The 14,457-nt window shown below is 37.2% G+C and overlaps 2 protein-coding genes across 5 annotated transcripts in view; one reads left to right on the top strand and one right to left on the bottom strand.

The window, feature by feature from the left end:
- Nucleotides 1-14,012, top strand: part of LRRTM3 (leucine rich repeat transmembrane neuronal 3) — an 84,604-nt gene extending 70,592 nt beyond the window's left edge. For 2 of the 3 annotated variants that reach the window (XM_068140127.1, XM_068140128.1), the window contains one exon: nt 12,182-14,012. In XM_068140127.1, the coding sequence (XP_067996228.1) occupies nt 12,182-12,391 (210 nt within the window). In that variant the 3' untranslated portion in view covers nt 12,392-14,012. The remainder of the gene's footprint in view (nt 1-12,181) is intronic. The other variant, XM_068140129.1, reaches the window with a different exon arrangement.
- CTNNA3 (catenin alpha 3) overlaps nt 1-14,457 on the bottom strand; it is a 414,270-nt gene that overhangs the window by 275,068 nt on the left and 124,745 nt on the right. The window lies entirely within an intron of this gene.

Raw genomic sequence — 14,457 nt, forward strand, 5'->3', positions numbered from 1 at the left:
TGTGTACATTCAAGTGATATCCCCTCAACTTGTCTCCTCCACTCCCCATTCTGTGTTGTCTTGGCACTGCCTGAGGTTCAGTGTAACACTCACTGTACACTGCAGTATAACTCATAGCAACAAGTTGCCTCTACCCAAGCCAGGAGCTCCCAGCTCTTGCTTCTTCAGCAAAGTGTACTTCAGAGTAACAACAACAGAAACAAAAACTAGTCTTTTATCAGCATGGTGGGGAGAGGGAACAAGGAAGGAAGGATGGGAGCAAAATATGTGGAATCCTGTGCCACATTTTTTAATGAGAACGGATGCACTATACACTACAAAACAGATTAAAAAATAAAACACTTCCTACAATGAAGACTAAACCACTTAAGGGTCAACAAATGATTGAATCCCATAGGAAGCTGTCTATGCCTTCCAGCTAATTTAAAGATCTACATGCAAAACTCAGCATGTGAAGCAAATTGGGATTTCAGTCAAGTACTTCAAAGGACTTTGGGACCAGAAAAATCAGCAAATGGATTAAAGCAGTCTCAGTATAGGTTTTCTATCTCTGAAAGTATGTCTGGATTAATCATTGAATATTATTATTCATAGCACAAGCTGATGCAAGCTATGAACCTAAGTTAGATTTTCAAATGTATTAATTTGAGAACACCATGTATAAAAGGACACCCCTCCACGGAAACTGGTTGTTCAAAATGTTCTATCACATCACAATTTAGAACTAAGTTTATGTCTCCAAAGAGACATTTTCATTATATGCCTTCTTAATTAATCCACACATGCCATAGATATGCATTCAAGTATGCTTTGGCCAACTTCAAATACTGATCAACACTGCCTCACAAAATAATGCAACAGTAGATCAAGGTATCAAAGAAGGGTAAGGTGAGGTCGAAGTGGAGGGGTTATTGGATTTTTTTAAACATTTCTTACACACTTCCTAAGGCTGCTGGTACTTGAGATTTCATTACACAGGCACGTTCCTGATGTCACTGACCATCAAATGCCTCTCTATCATGGAAGGTTATCTGAGAGAGCTGACAGAATCATACTCACTAGAAGAGTCTAACAGCAGAGATCTGATGTACTAGGTGAAGAACATCCTGCCTGAAACAAGCTAAGTTTGTGAAATTGAGCATGGCTGCATCATCATGAAGAGTTTTGCCAACACATGTCTGTGGTTGAAAGTACATGGAGAAATTTCAGTTACAGGAACACTGTGGAAGGAATTCTGTCAGCTACAGAAAACCTCTTTTCCAGAAATGTCAGGAGAAGAGGACTGAAAGCATCAGGTCTTGGTGGGTGGTTTCAATTGGTAGCCCAGTTTAATTTCAGTGAAATTCAAACTAAATGCATCAACTTTGTCTTCAGCTCAGTTTTCTATACACACAAATTTGAGAGAGAAAAAAAAATCAAACAACAGAGCAAATAAGGCCTCCTCCTTGCTCTCAGAGATTGTGCACATTCTTTTCCCTCCAAACCTATAAATCTTCTGGCCCTGTCTTCTGTTGGCCCATACAACTCAAATTTATACAAACACTGGATTATGTACATGGATGTCTCAGCACTCATTCCAGTAGGCTAATCACAACTGCATGCAACACTTGTCAAGATCAGACTTTGAAGACTATGAAACCCCAGTTAAAATCCATTCAAGCAGGAGAATTGTTCAAATAGCAGAATTTCTAACTGCAGCAGGTGGTTTCCCTGTGAGTTTGTCTCAACACCACCAGGCTTTTCCATCTCCTTTCCTGGAGTCAACAAAACCTATTTTGGGATATAAGACTTAAGAGAATAGATTATTAGGCACCTTACTGAAAAGTAGTCAGTACAACAGAATACAAAGAGAAGCAAAGATAAATAAGATAGCAGATTAATGGCAGCCAATAACAATAAAATTGGAACATGGAGAGATTACACAAATTATTAATATGGCTAATAAGAAGAATGCTTCCTCTTAAAAACAAACTAGAGGGAAAAAAAAACAAAACAAGAGAATTCAGAAGAGGTTAACAGTTGGGAAATCACAAAAAGTGAAAGGGCAAAGCAGCAAAAGGAAAACATCTATATCATCAGTATTGCCAAGTTTCCTGCTATTTCCCAAAGCTGCTGCTATTGGAGCTTTAAAAACCTTCCCAAACTCAGGTTAAATTCTAGACTTCATAGTTAAGATGCAAAACCTGTATAATATTCCCTGACTGTTCACTGCCAAAAAGTAAACAAACTAAAGATTATCTCAACAAAAACACCTTTCTTAAGGCAGAATTGTGACTTCTTCAGAGTTTGACTTGTGGTTCTGAATACTGAAAGTCAGTTACACTTCAGCTTCTGGTTTATTGAGTGTTATTTGTTTTGCTGCCAGTTTTTTCTCTGCAAACAAACCTGGCAAAAAGTAATAAAGATCACATCTCACAGCACTTAAGGGATATTAAAATTGCCTATTGAATTAAAATAATTAGAGAAAGATGATGACGACAATAAGAACATATTGATCACACTCTAGACAAGCCTATCCAATATAGGAGAATCTAATCTCTGAGGAACAAGAGTCCTCAAAAAACCCTACTAATAGACCTACAATGGACCAGAAAGTTCAACTATCAACCAAAACAATCACGCTTAATGGAAAGCTGTGGAAATAAATGCAGGCTGTGCCATAACTGGTCAGATATTGAATACAGCCACTCTTGGTGACTGCTGCTCATTAAGAGTAACACCAGAGAGGAATACCACAATAACAGACTTCACTCTCCACAGAACTCTCTTAAACCACAACTCTTCCTTTAAGTTTCTGTAAGACATTTTGCATAGCCAGGCCCCCTAGAGTATTTAACTGAACAAGGAACTCAAATGTTTAACTATGCCTGGCTTGACCAAGTTTTTCAAAACTTAACTGTAATACATTGCTTCTTCAACTTTGTGGTACAACAGGGGACTTTAAGGGAGATAATCTCCCTAAATATGAAACATATTTGTACTGTAAATCAGATTAACTTCATTGGTTCCTCTCATTCAGCTCCCTTTCCCCCTACGTATATCAGGAAAGTCTAGACTGCTTTCTAGTACACTAAAACTTTCAGAGGAAAACAGAAGCAGCTGCACCTGGCCTATTTCAGGGCTTGTCTACAAGACTTGCAAGTGTATGCATACAGCATGCACACATATCTCCCTACATCAGTTTGGTAGGTACATAACAGATTCTCTTTGAGACATTCCTACCAATGCATTATATACTTTTCAAAGGTAACTTTTTTCACAAGGTTCTTATTCATGCCAAGTCTTAATTTTTTAAGATTATCTACTGATTGCTAAATAATAAATTACAACTATGATACAGCATGGTATCTCAGTTACATGGTCAGGTTCTCCAAGCTGCAACAAATTTTACCCAGACAGAAATAGCTAGCTTTATTCTACACATAACAAAGGTGTGCTTTTCAATCCTTGGAACAGAATCCATCCTTTATTCAGCATCCAAAGTGATGGCTTTATCTGTGTTGATTTGCTCTTAGTCCCACAAAGTTCCAAGCCATCTTTTTTAAATGATACTTCAGCAACTATGCCTTCAGAGGAGAAGCATCAAGTTTTGTATGAAACAGAAAGCAAAGGTCAAGAGACACAGATCTAACTGTAATAACATTTCTAGAAATACTTTAGGGCAATGAATACACATCATTATTAAATATCATGAAGCAAACTTCAAACAATGCATCAACTGAAATGATAACTTTTTATTCATAATCACACACTCTCCATGTACCATATTAAAACCTGAAGGACTGTAATAAAATCCCAAACTGCAATCTGTTAAAGTAAAAATAACAAACAAAATTTACCAACAAATACAAATAAAAAACCCCAAACCAAATGAACCTACACACACAAATAAAGCCTAAAAAAAGCAGGGCAGATAGTCTGCTTTTCTGGCAGAACAGTATTTATAACTTATTCATCTTTAACAGGAATAGCTAACATGAATGTCTACCTAACATAAAAAAAGTAATACTGACTGCTTTCAAAGCCAAACAATCAATTAAAGCTAATCAGGTCACACGGTGTGTTCATCCCATGAACATCACGTTCTTTGCAGGAAGGAAAGGTACTGAGCAAATGTCACCCTTTTCAGGTTTTGAAAGAGTTAACAACATGTAAGACAAAACATGCCCAACAACTAGGAAACTACAGTCCACTATTTCTTTGAATCAGAAAGGAAAAATAAACCTTTTTAGATCTGCTTCCTCCTTTTCCTTATCTTCTGCTTCTTAAAAAGAATGGGGTGATACCCTCTAGGAGCAGGTGTTCACTTTGGTAAGCCCATTGTCAAAACCAGTATATTCAACCTACTGAAAAACATTTGCCAATTCTTTCTAGCTTATAATCAAGAACCAAGGAAGCTTTGCTTCCTCACTCTTGTCTTCCTCTGGTAAGAACATCATGATACTTACTTAGTCTAAAATGACAGTGAAGACTGGACACAACACAGATGCACAGCAATACATCTTTAGTTTTTGTTGCATTCTTTCTCATAGTGTGGGACCCCAATCTAGGTAACCACTGATGAGCACATTGGACCAGAGAAATTACCAAAACCCACTGATATGCTTCATACTTTATTTTTAGTAAAATGACAGCAGAAAAAAAGCAAGTGCTCTTGATCAAAGGAACTTGTGATGTTGAAATCACATACTACAGCTGGGCAGGTGTGTCCTTGGAACAGAAAACACAGCTCTCCCTCACCAAGCAACCATTAACCTAACATTTGTGCAAAGACAAATTTTGCTACTCCACAAAAGCTATTGTTCCCACTTACCTTTTTGCCAAGTTTTTAATTACATCCTAAAATTGTGTAGAAATAAATTGAGAGAAGCAGAAGCAGCTTGAAATTATCTTTCCCTTTTCATTCCTTCACCTGTACAACTCCTCCCTGTCACTCACAACCTATGTTGGGTGAGTTAATATTAATTCCCTGCAACATTTCATGCTAAAGTTCTCACTAGCTGACCTAAGAACATGATGCCCTCTCCCAGGCTTTTAGTGTTTGGACTTCAAAAGATTTAAATATGCAGACAAGATTTAAAGAACAACCACCTAAGAATTTAGAAGTTTAAAGGAAAACTTTAAAAGTGACTAGCAATTTTTGCAGCCATCCATTTTCAGCACTTTAAAGTGACCACAATTTAACCCAAGGTCATCTTGCCCTAGAGCAAGGTCGCACAATGTATGCAAATACCATCACCAAGGAAAAAGTAACCTTTCCTGCCACACTGAATTACATTTTGGCACAAGAGCTAGGAGGATCTGAACTGCAAATCCATGACTGTCACAAATTGGCTCTAACAGGTTTATTTCTTCCTTTAAAGAAGCTTGAGTTTAATTATTTCCCTTGTTTCACAGCACTTCTAAGTAAACGTGCTCAAAGAAGCAGACAATTAAAGAAATGGGGCGAGGACATAATCAGATTGGTACTTTCTTTTCACAACTATACATACCAGACAGATCTAGAGCTTCCACAGAAAGTCATTGGACATGCTATGCAAGCAAGAAAATAAGGGACTTGTTACATATATGATCTGCCTAAATCACAGAGAAGAAACACAGGGGTGCACAGGAAGGAGACATAAAGGAAGGTACAGAGAGATCTTGCTAGAGTCATGCCCTAAGACTTCACAAGGAACAGGGACTCAGCTTCAAACAGCAGTGAGTTAAGAAGCTTGAATGCATGTCCAGCTAAATCTTGTGCAACTTATTGATTAACCAGAACACTGTGATGCTCTTCAAACATTCCAAGACCTACATGGGTTCTTGGAAGAAAACAGGAAGGACTAAGGAGCAGTGTCTGCAAGGCCCAATATGTATGTTCCAATGATTTTCTCCATTCAGCACATAAAGCAGTTTCTAATGCAAGTGCATGAACTAGCTATAGTCCAGCAGCTCTGGAACAAGACTTTTTGGATTACAGTCATATATAGCATTTTCTCTGCATCTTATAGCAACAGAAGACAAAGAAACAACCAAGTTAATATAGCCCCGTTGAGCAAATAACAATGTTAGAATGTTCTGAAAGGTCCATGGCAAAATCTAGACAAGGCATTACAATGCCCTGCAATGTTGCATATCAAAACAAAAGGTCACCTATGGAGGACTGCATGGAATAGATGATAAACTGAGAAACTGTGCATACAGCCTCTGCCATGCAAGGTACTTTTGTTTAGAGAAGACAGCTTTCAGAGCAGCCATTTCAGTGGAATGAGCATAGGATAGGCCAGAGGACAGAACCAGTGGGTTAGCAGAGCAATGGAGTCACCGGAGAACAAAAGGCAGATTCAGCAGTCATCGGGCAATGAGTGTGGTAAAGGCACAGAGGAATGAAAAGCAGAAGACAGATTAGGAAATATCAGATGAGAAATATGGAAAAACAGGACAGAGAGTGACAGAGGAAAACAGGTGACATATCTGATCATGCTAAAGAGAACAGCAGAATTAAGTTTGGAGAAGGCAAGCTGGGAAAAGCAGAGGGGGCTGAGAAAATAGAAGTAGCAAAAACAAGGTGCAACTTGACAAGCAATTTGCAACTAAGCAAGCTTGCGGGAAACACAGGTATTTAGAGAAGAATCAAAGAAATCCCAGTAATATTGGCTGCTAAAAATGAATAAAATGCCCTCAGTGACATTTTGCTGAACAACATTCAGTAGTGAGGCTAACAGATACAGCAAATGAGAAAAACTAGGAATTTGGGTGATTCCAAACAAAGACAGGAGCTGCCTTCACTTATAAATCAAAGCCTGGAATCAGGTTGCTAAAATTAATGAAAGCTAATTTAAGTAAGATTTCTTAACTACATTAATTATAATTTATTCTAATATATCCTCTCCCTTATAAACCAAAAGTATTGTATTCCTTTTAAGCATTTTTTTTGTTCTACATGCATAGTACTATTCAAAAGTTAACCTCCAATAAATTTAAATAATATGGCAAATACATCACAAGATAAACTAAGGGATGGTGAAGTATCAGCTTTGTTTTGAGGTTAATTTGAAGTAACAGGATTCTTCACAGTGCTCATGAATAAACCATTTCACTTTGATCCATACCAGTAAAATCTTCATGTTTCCATGGTATATATTACAAGGACTTGTTCCCCTTTTTCATTCAGCTGAAGCCAACAGCAACATTTTACTGACTTCTATATGAAATAGATTTAATTCTCATATGCTGAGCACATGCTGATATATCACATCCCCATGGCTATGTTGTAATGACAATCTTATACTCTGTTCATTTCAGAACGATCTATCACAACGCTATCAGTTCTACTGCTTCATCCTTCAGCTCAATTTATTCCCCTATTTCAGTTCAGTAGTTTACTTCTTTTTATCCCTCCTGTTTTCCAGCTCCTTATCTCCCATTTCCATGGATATTATTCCTTCACCCTATCATATTCTCCCATGGCTGCATTTTTAAGTAATTTCAGATTTATGGCTATGCCTTTATGCCTTCAGTTTCCAAGCTCTCATTTCCAGGATTCTGTGGCTGAGTTTTGAAATCCCCCAAGAAGTCTGAACACCCCATGTCCACTAAATTAAACAAAATACCAGAAACCTTAGTCTGAAAATATTGACTCTAACTCTAAATACAACAAATTCAGAAAAAAAACCACAATTATGTTACTTATGAAAGCCAAGGCAAGGTCACACCATCAGATAAGAAGACAGCCACAACATGAGAAGCTTAACAAACACTGCACACCTTTGCTAGAACACTTTTCATATCTTTGCTGACTGCTAAGATACTAATCTGTAGATTAGAAGCATTCCCCACCACAAACAGTTTACATCTGTTTAGTAGTGAATATACTTCTGCAGTCTGGATAAAATAACCTATTTCTCACAGATCTCTGTAATTGCTAGGAAAAGTCAGAGGCAAATTCTCAAGCACACCAAAGGGAAAAATAAAACAAAACACAAACCAAACCAACAAACAAAAATGCAAAAAAAAAAAAAAAAAACCCACACTTTTTTCTTTAGTCTGTGCTAACTTTAACTGCCAGTGAGGATCAAAACAGAAATGCAGAAAAATCAGCATCCCAAACATTGGATAAAATTGCTGTCAGAAGTGGACAGAATTATTTCTTAAATGTCTGGTTTGCTATACAGTTTAGCAAAAGCAAATTTTTAGGTACATTTTCTGTGTAAAACAAGCCTGGAGTTTAAGACTTCCCTTCTGATAAGATACAGGGTTGCTGGAACACTGTACAGAAAAGTAATGCTATGCAATGAAATTCACTTTGCAGGACAGGTGCTTCCTGCAATAGCAATTGCCACTTTAAGGCTTCTGAACTGTAAATCTGAGATAAGCTGATGCTTTTGGGATGTTCATCTGAACCTGAAGTGCAAACAACAAAGTTCTCACCTCATTAGTAATTAAAAAATGCAGTGTTTTTCACTCTAGAGCTGCTGTCAATGAGATGAGAGCCATCACTACAAATGCTGTATCATTATTTATTGGAATTAAAAAAAATAAACAACAGGAGGTTTACAGAGATAGAACTTTTACTGAGACACATGCCACTATCTGAAGGAAAACAGAAAGGAAAATTGCAAAGGAGGAAACACAAACAGGGATGCCTAATTATCACACCATGAGAATTGACATCTCTGTTCCAGGACTGTAACTTGAGAAGCCCAAAGCGATTCAGCACACCCACAGAGCAACAAAGCAGCAGTTTGTAGCAGCTTCATCTGTGGTTACAAAGTTGTGGTATGAACTGGAGTGACTGAGTTGTCTTCTACAAATACTTACACTAAAAATGTAGATGCAGATGAACAGATCCTGACTATTCTAAGAAACAGGCAGAAGGAGACACACTTATGGAAGCAAAAGAGAAAAGGAGTAGGTCAGAAGAAACTTTCTGGGAGATTTTGTAACAGGTCTCAATGCCACTGATTTCCTAAAAGGTGCAGAGTTTGCATTCTACAGAAATTATTTGGTTACAAGAGAACCAGTGCAGATTCTTCTTAACAGTGACATCATTCCTGGTCCACATTCACCTACAACAGGGTACAGTTTTCAACACAATTTCATACATCAGAAAACAGTAATATTTTCTGAAACAAGTGGGGGCTTGGTTTGCTTTTTTTTCAGAATAGAAACTTTAAGGAAAACATCATTCCTCCAAAAGTTGTTCTGTTTCTCTAGTCTCAGCTAGAGAACACTTAGGCCAGTATGCATATGCAAGAAAGAATGCAGGTGTGCAGTTACCTACATCTCTCTTTGCTTACTTCACCTTAAACTGCTGAGCAACTTCCTGTAGAGCTCCTTTACTGTTAAGTCCCCATGTCATCATCAGATAGAGTTTAGAGCAAGTCTATAACCAACTTTTTTCTGACTATATGTCTGAAGCTGTTAAAGTGATCTTTTCCTCCCTTCTAATTTCCATCCTGATGTTGCCAAAAACAGAGTACAATCAAATGGCAGCAATTTAGATACATTACATGAAAAAAGACCACTGAGACGATGCATAGGTATGAAGATCCTAACACACACAAACACTTTCTCCAGTCCAACATATATCCAACAAATCTTTTTCATAGTTGTATGGAAGCCTTGGATTTTATTCTGAGCACAGAGACAAATTTTAATTGTAACGAAGCATGTCAACCCTTATCTTCTATTTTGATAGATGGGGCACTACCTATCTCCTCACTGACTACTGCAACCAAAATGTGGGCAACAGCACATTAGAAACCACATTGTACAACATTTTGTATGGTCAGAAGCATGGCCAGGCTCTAGTAATTTAAGGCCATTCACCACCTTCTGCTTTTGTACAAAAAAAGGTAACACAAATACAACAAAATTAGGTGAGTGGGCAGATAAAAAGTAAATACCAGCACATCTACATGGTTCCCCGCACAACCACTTTTGCTTTTAGTCCACTCTTTGGGACATCTCATGCCTTCTAGTCTCACTGCTTACTAAGGTAGTTAACTCAGCAAGAAATTCCTATATCTCTCAGGCAACAAAATATGAATGGAGATGGAAGTGGCTTTGTTTACATCCCATCTCCAGAATTTATGATTAGATACAGAGAGGACTTGGGATGTTTTTACCCTGTAGGACCATGGGAACAGAAGGCACAGTCAACATCGGAGGGAGGGGATCAGTCCTTAGGCTGGGGAATTTCGTTGGATGTATTGAAATACCTTTTTGAGGAGATAACTTAGGGGGCAGGATTCTATTTGTGACCATAGTAATGCTAAGGACATAGCATAGCATTGTGGCCCTTCCTCTCTCATGAGAGTAAAGCTGCAGGAGACAGTACAGGTTCATTGCATTGTGACCTACAAAAGGAATCCATGTTCACAGTGACACCATCCAATACTGTGCTGCATTCATGCAATAGGTTAGGACATACAATTTGATTTGTAATAGGATTTGTTAAATAGTTTAAGAAAATATACTGTTAGTGTTTATGAAAGAGGAGAAATACGAAGCATTGCTTCTTATTGCATGTGTTTAAAATGCAGTAGTTGCTCCTCAAGTCTTTTCACTAGTTCCAGAAAGCCTGAGGTGTTCATCCAGAGTTTCATTAGGAAGAAAAATACAACCATTCAAGGTGCCTACATGAAAAATGCAGAGAGATCATAAATTTTTCTGAGTGAAGAGATACAGATCACCAGTCACCTGTGATACAGCGTGGTCTCTTTAACCTTAAATCTTTCAAATACAATAGTCAGGATGGGAAATGATACATTCCACTAGTTTTCTGATTCTATCCTATAGAGATATAGCTCCATCCCAAGTTTAATTGATACTGTTCTGATTCAGACAGTTCCACACGACATGCTACATTCATCCAGCCTCTACACTGAATGGTACTTAGCTCTTCATGAACTATTGATACCTCATACAGAGGTAGAAAAGTCATCCATTTCTATTTGTGAGTGTATCTTCATGCTTAAACTAGCATAATGGTATATGAGCAGTATTTATAATGGGACCTCCAACATGCTATCATGAATGTGTAGAGGTACAGGCAGGACATCAAAATGCATCAACCAGTTGAGTTCATGAGAAACGGGGCAGGGAGAGGGTAGGTATTACTTCATATTTCAAATTAAAATTGTTTTAAATATCACTTGTCCCTTACTTAGTGTTTTTTCACATTCGAGTCAGTTTACACAATAGCAGTAGCACAACAAAAGTCATGAGCAAAGGGTTTTCTCTTTAGTTTTACATTGGACTGGAAATATTATTCATAGTTTCATAGTTTCATTCAGGGTTGGAAGGGACCACAAGGATCATCTAGTTCCAACCCCCCTGCCATGGGCAGGGACACCCCACACTAGATCAGGCTACTTTGATGCCAGACTCTCACATCCATTACAATACAGTCACCCTTGTTATCCTTAATTTCTCTTAATATACATGCAAATAAATACATGCAGTTGAAAATCTGCATTCATTTCACCACTGATTCTATAGTGTATAATAAATAATTGTATGTTGAGGTGTATTCAAAATCCCCAAGAAAATAGTTCTTAAAAAAATTAATAACTTCTCAGTCTAAAGCTTTTGAATTGAACCTGGAGTAGAGAAGCTTCCAGAGCTACTACAGCATGAGTGGATGAAACTATCATCTGCCATGGTTCAGTATTTACTGAAAGCTGATAGATTCAAGTCGAGGTGTACACTATAAAATAAGAACTGTGTCATTTGTGAGCATTTCCCAGCAAACCAAACTGACATGTTCAAGCAAGATCCACTAACCACTCTTAAAAAGCCATTTAAATTTAATTTGAAATACTCCATATATCCCCAATTGAGACACTCCTCTTTCTCCTCCTCTCCTCCCTAATAGACTTATTTTAGCAGAGACTAGTTTGAGTCCTACCACATCTTAATCCTCCCAAACACATTGAAGCACACACCTAGTCCTGGACCACAAGATGAAAGGTGGCAGTAGTAAGGTTTACAACACCCTAGTACAGACCAGGGTTTAGGTGAAGTGAAGGGGGTAGAGGGCAGAGAGAATGAAGAGGTATTTTACATGCAGCATTAAACTTGGCATTAGCCAGTATCTTCAGACAGTCTGTTTCTTCACCATCAAATTCAGGCAAGTACAATTTGCTTATGTCTTTTGGTAACTGGCTGATTTTCATTTTTGTTTTTCCCCCAGATACCACTGTCTATGAATGTGTCAACATTTCTTGCCTATGATCAGCCCACAATAAGTTACTGTGGAGTGCATCATGAACTGCTTGCTCACAAGCCCTATGACTCAAATAACCATGAAGAAACAATGGAAACACACCTAGAGACTGATCTGGATCTGAGCACAATAACAACAGCAGCACGAATCAAGGAACACAGTCAGCAGCTGGCTTAACTGGTCTTTTTGTTATTGTTGTTGTTGGGGATGGGGGGTGGTTTGATTTGTTTTTTTCCTGTAGCAGAGGCTGCAACCAAATTCTATGTAAAATTATGGACAGCAGTGAGACAACATATTATGGATTCTTGGGTTAAAATTAAAAAACAAAAATCACAAAGAGTAATTGTTTCAAGTCTACAATTTATAATGAGTTACGTTGTGCAGTATTTTTTTGACTTCAGAGTATGACCCTTAAAGTGAATCTTTTTCAAGACCCATCCTACCTAGCTGTATAAACTGTACAGATGTATTTTTCATATTGTAAAGTTTCAATTACCAAGAACAGCTGGTATGTATAGTACCATGATTAAATTACATCTTACAAGCTTCAGTTTCTAAAGTTTAAAATTAACAAAAATTATTTCATGTGCTATTAAGTTACTCTGGTTTTTGTAGGGGTCATTTTATTACTGCTTTTGTGACCAGAAAACATTAATCTAAAATTCTGTCCTTTGCAGAATATGCACCAATTTTACCGTGTTTAATGTGTAGAATTTTATCTACTGGTTCCAGAAGTAATGCGTCAGTCAAAAGGAGGGTTTATTATTCAGATTAATAAATCCCTGAAATGCATAGCTAAGCTTTCTTGCAAATGAAAATCAAAATAACTCTCCTCCAACTTACCTGTTGCCTTGAAATACAGCCTGATTTCTTAATCAGAGAAGTCTGTCAATTAACATGTATTTTAACAGTAAGGTTTATGTATGCAATTGTTAGCTGCACTACTGAAGTTTTGTAAAGTCTCTGTTCTGCAAGATAACAGGGACAGAAGACCTCAACAGGCAGCTGTCTTTACCAACTCTGCAAGTATTACCTATCAAATCAGGCATTTGTATTTCTACTTAAAGACAAATGGGCCCAAGGCCTACTCCTGTCAAAGATAGCTGCTGACAGAAGTGGCAACAGAAACAAGCTCTGAAGAGTTAGACTTCTCCTAGAATAGAAAATGTTACCTGAAAGTAAGAAACCTATGCTTTGCTGAAAAATATAGTAATTTGGACCAAATGATAAAGATTAATAGTTCTGCAACATTATGATGCACCAAGCTAAGAAAAAACACCCCCAAAAAAATTGTTGAAAAGTTTTAAGCAGTTTTAAGTCTTTAACCATTACTACATTGCTTATTTGTCTACCATTTAATGTCTGGATTGAAGCATTCTTATAGCCCCATCCTCTAGTTTTAAATCTTTGAGATGTCTTAATACTGTATGAGAATAATTTTTACAATATTCTCCTCATGTTGTAATCATAAATGATTACAGAAATTAGAACCACATTTTATCATGCTGACTCGGTGAAATATAAAAGGGAACACAAGCCTTCAAAAATATGAGAGAAAAAAAGTTTCATATGGTGAAGCAATTTTTTATAATAAAGAGAAATTCTATAACCACAAATCTATTTTTTCTGAATGTTTATCCCACCATGTTTTCTTGTAGTTTCAAAGCAGAAGACTGAAATTTGAAATTACAGGTCCACTGTTTGTACAAAATATAAAGCAAGTATTATGAGAAACAGCTTCAAAATCTTGTTACCAAATGAATCTGCATTCTCTATCTTTTAAGTGGAAACAGTGTCAAAACAGAATACATTGTATTGGTTATTTATTTAGCATCTTAGATTTTTGTAACATATTTTGCATAAATTATTTGCTATTCAAAACATTATTTGCCTTTTTAAGACTCATCTTAAATCTCCACACATTTCTTTATTACATGGGTTCTTGAGTTTCTGGTCCTCTTCTGGTGCTGGGATTTTCCTGTGCACAGTTTGAAAATATATTTTTTTCAAATTATAAAATGAAACAAAAAAATGCAGGTGTCATTCTAGACCATATATACCGTGGGAAGAAGATTATTGCTTCATTTCAAAGTTCTTGGACCTCTCCTGAAAGACTAACATTTCAACAGACAAATGGTAGAATGGCATGGTCACAAATGCAGCAGCGTACTACAGTCCACCTCCTAGACATTTGCACTGCCAAGCTCTCTGTAACCCCAACAGGCCACCCCAGTGCTCTGAAA

The sequence above is a fragment of the Melanerpes formicivorus genome, unplaced genomic scaffold (genome assembly GCF_026170545.1).
Source record: "Melanerpes formicivorus ecotype bairdi unplaced genomic scaffold, bMelFor1.0.p_v2 SCAF_6, whole genome shotgun sequence".
NCBI lineage: Eukaryota > Metazoa > Chordata > Aves > Piciformes > Picidae > Melanerpes > Melanerpes formicivorus.